The sequence below is a fragment of the Saccopteryx bilineata genome, chromosome 2, assembly GCF_036850765.1.
Source record: "Saccopteryx bilineata isolate mSacBil1 chromosome 2, mSacBil1_pri_phased_curated, whole genome shotgun sequence".
Lineage (NCBI taxonomy): Eukaryota > Metazoa > Chordata > Mammalia > Chiroptera > Emballonuridae > Saccopteryx > Saccopteryx bilineata.
In genome coordinates this window covers 316022994-316026682 of record NC_089491.1, presented here as the reverse complement: position 1 = coordinate 316026682, position 3689 = coordinate 316022994, and the positions used below count along the sequence as shown (strand labels likewise).

General features: G+C 49.1%; 1 protein-coding gene across 1 annotated transcript; it reads right to left on the bottom strand.

Moving 5' to 3' along the window:
• Window positions 1-605: 605 nt before the first annotated feature.
• Window positions 606-2896, bottom strand: LOC136322581 (protein S100-A7-like). Its single transcript, XM_066254516.1, has 3 exons — window positions 2856-2896; window positions 1728-1885; window positions 606-794 (listed from the first exon to the last, which is right to left on the bottom strand). The coding sequence occupies exons 2-3, from the start codon at window positions 1866-1868 to the stop codon at window positions 606-608; spliced, it is 330 nt and encodes a 109-aa protein (XP_066110613.1). The 5' UTR covers window positions 1869-1885; window positions 2856-2896.
• Window positions 2897-3689: the final 793 nt, after the last annotated feature.

The following is a 3689-nucleotide window of genomic DNA, read 5'->3' as shown; positions in this document are numbered from 1 at the left end:
CAACTCCCCCCTTTAGCAAACCATTATGAGGATCAGCTCAGCACACAGGATGGCCCTCTCTTACTCAGCAGGGACACACACACAGACACACAGGGACAGGATACACTCCTCAGGCACTGCTGAGCATCCCGTTCACTGTGACAAGTGCCCATAAACCCCAATGCCTCCACAGAGTGCTTATATCAAGGGTGCCACTTCTCCTATGCCCTCAGGGTCATGCTAAAACTAGGACAGACACAGATGACTATGGGGTCCTGTGGTGAGACCTCAACTCCTGTTCACTGCACGTCCCTGATCCCCAGAGCTGACCCGTGCTTGAGAAAGAAAAACATGTCTGGGCCAAGAGAGTGCTTTGTACTTCCCACCTCTGGGACCTGGCATGTCGCTGTACAAGGGACAAGGAGTAGATTTGGACAAAAGACCCTTCTAGAGAGGTGGTCAATTAAGCTGAAGAGTAGGAGGAAATAATGCTCCTGGAACATCCTGGTAAATCCTCCCATAGGAAGTTCATAATTACATTCACCAAGAACTACCGGTTTTGACAGCATTAAGAGGCAAAGCAAAGCAGGAAATAGGCCCATTTTGGACAAAGAAAACAGTTTATTTTATTGGCCCTGTGCTGGGCTGGTCTCAATGTCCTCCTCGGAACAGGGTTCTCCTCCGTGGCTCTGATTGTGGTAGTCCGTCGCTACGACCCCCAGCAAGGAGAGAAACTCCGAAAAATCAATCTTCCCATCTTTATTCTGGTCTTTTTTCTCGAAGACATGGGACAGGTAGTCTTTGCCCTGTTTGTACTGTGGGAAAGACACAAAACAAGACATGTTCAGTCCCAAAAGTGCTGTGGGTGGAGTAGGCGGGGGAGGAGGAGGCAGAGCAGGGGGAGGAGCTCCTGGGGCCGCACAGGTGCAGCCGGTGTGGGTCAGTGGGTGGTATGTGGGGGTGGCGGGGACCTGGCCTTACCCTGCAGTTCACTGGGGGAGATTCCATGGCCCAAGGGTCAGCGTGCAAGAGAGACCCGGTGGTGGTGAATGGGCTCTTCCCAGGGCCGCACTGATCAATGAGCTGGTGGAGTGGGGGTCTCCGGACTCAGACCCACTCCCTCAGCCACTTACAGGACACGATCTACCCAGTTCTACCCAGAAACGCAAAATAGGCCCAACGCTGGTCCTCGTCCCTGCTACCCCCCCTTTCCCATCGTCTATGTGGCCTCCAGATCCTCCAGGCTCAGTTCCCTCTTCTTGTACACAGTCTCCGTGTCACCGTCTAACTTCTCTTTATTTAATCAGATCAGTACATTCTAAATGTCAGATCAAATCAGTCTGGGAATGAGCTTAGTCATTGTAAAGAAAGCTGTTAAATTTTGTCAGTGATGGACTTTCTATCACCTCCTCTTGGCTCTCAGAGAACATAATGGAGGCTCTAGAGGCAGGCCCTGAGCATACGGACTTCAATCTCCTGGATGGACTGTGACAGTGAGAGGGGACCCCTTTATCACTCTCCTGTTTGACCACCTAATAGCTACCCTGGATATCCATATGTCTTTACACTTAAGCACAAGTATTTTCTCTTAATTCTGATGATGAGCCAGAATATACAGTCCTATCAGGCCTCTTTACAGCAAGAGTATTGAGGATCAGAGCATAGAAGTGACTCTTCCAAGGTACCATAGCAAGGTGTCCTTAACTATGCCAGCGAATAAGCATTGTGGGGTAGTGACCCCTACTCACACAGCCCTCAAGGAAGTGGGGGAATTTCTCCTTCAGCATCTTCAGCAGGCCCGGCTCGTCAATCGTGTCATCAGGTTGAGTGTATTCGTGGAACAGATCGATCATGCTCATCACGGAATTCTCAGCTTCAGTGTGGCTCATCTTAGCTTTTAAAGAGGCTGTCGGAAAGAAAGATAGGGATCTGTGTTACCCTGCTCCAGGTGAGGGTCCCTAAGTCAGGACGTGGGGTGGGGCCTGAGGATCCAAGGAAGTGAGGCTCTGGTGGAATCGAAAAAACTGTGTCACCCCAGGAGGTGGGAGGAGATGCTCACTAGGTTGAGGTGGGGGAGAACCCCCACCGACACCTCTGTTCACGCAGTTCAGGGTCCACCAGAGACAGAGAACCCAGAAGGCAACTGAGCATGGACCACAGGATTCAGAAGCAGAGAGGTTAGAGGTAACCACACTGAAAAGGACCAAAGTTTTAATATTGGAACATGATCCCAACACAGCATTTTAGAAGACTCTACTTTGGAAGAAAGAATCTTGTTGCTTTCTCACTAAATGGAACCACCCAAGGCCTTCTATCATCTTAGCCAATGCCAGAGTTGAATACATTTCACAAAAGTTTATCAGTCATTCCCTCATTTGGGGAGAAGGTCCAAAACTTGGGGCGATTGTTCACTGAGTCATGTAGAAGCAGGACTTCTCACGAGGGTAAGGTAGGTGGCTCTCCCAGCCTAGGGCTTAGCATAACCTTCAAGATTTTGACAGAAACATCCATTCTCCCCCCAAAATAAGGTACACAGTAGGTCTTCACCAAACCCAGGGCCTAACAGTCAGGTGAGTCCAGAGAGTAAAAAGAATATGAGGAGAGAAAGAGTTGTGTCCTAAGCCCCCACCAGAGATATTTCCACAAGAGTTGTCACAGAGGAGCCAAAAGAGCAATGGGGAGCATCCTGTCCTGTCATCTTGTTGTAGATGAAAACCTAAGGCCCTCAGCGGGATGAAGTCACACAGCCGGCTGGAGGCAGAGCTGAGATGGACCCAGCTCCTTCATCCTCTGTCATCACTGCCTTCTCTGCTGACATGGACAGCAGAACAAGCTGGGTCTCAGCACCCTCCTGGCCAAAAGGGGTGCACACTTACCAGAGTTGACGAGGTGTCACTGGGGAGAAGGACGAGAATGCTGTGCATCTGAGCAAAGGCTGGTCCCTTTATAAGACTAAGTCTGGATCCTCCCAGGACTAGGAACCGTGGGGCCATGTTTGCTGTGTGTAATGTGGACCATTGCCTAACTCAGGTGGGTGGGCCACACCTAGAAGATGTGATCAGTATTTCCTGGTTAAATCCCAGACAACTCTTATGACACCCCATCTAGAGCCTTCCTCTGTCTCTAACTTAATCTTGGACTGGGAATCGGGGGTAGCCGTGGGAGATGTCATAATAGGACATGTGATTTGGTATAGAACACTGGGTTTCTGTCCTTGCCAGATAGCTCACTTGGTTATAGCATGGGCCCACTATGCAAGGTTGTGCGTTTGATACTCTGTTGGGATGCAGAAAAGAATGAATCAGTGAATGCAAAGATGGGAGAAGCAGCAGATGGATGTTTCCATATCATTCTCTCTCTCTCTCTCTCTCTCTCTCTCTCTCTCCCTCACTCATTCCCCCCTTCATCTCTCTCTAAAAATTAATTTTTAATGTAATTGGGTTTCTGGACACAGGGCAGATGGGACTCTGAAAGGCAGCATGGTCTGTGTGTACTCATGTGTGTAATCATCACCTGGTCCTTTCACACTTTGTTATGACATCTAACAAAAACTCTCTCCAGTGGTCAATGAGCTCTTAAGTGTGTCTAACATCACCATACCTGCCATACTGACATTCCTTCTAAACCTTCATAACCTTATTAGATGGCACTTTTACACTCACGTTGAAGAGAGAAAATTGAGCGGTTAAGAGACTAAGCCAACACCCAAA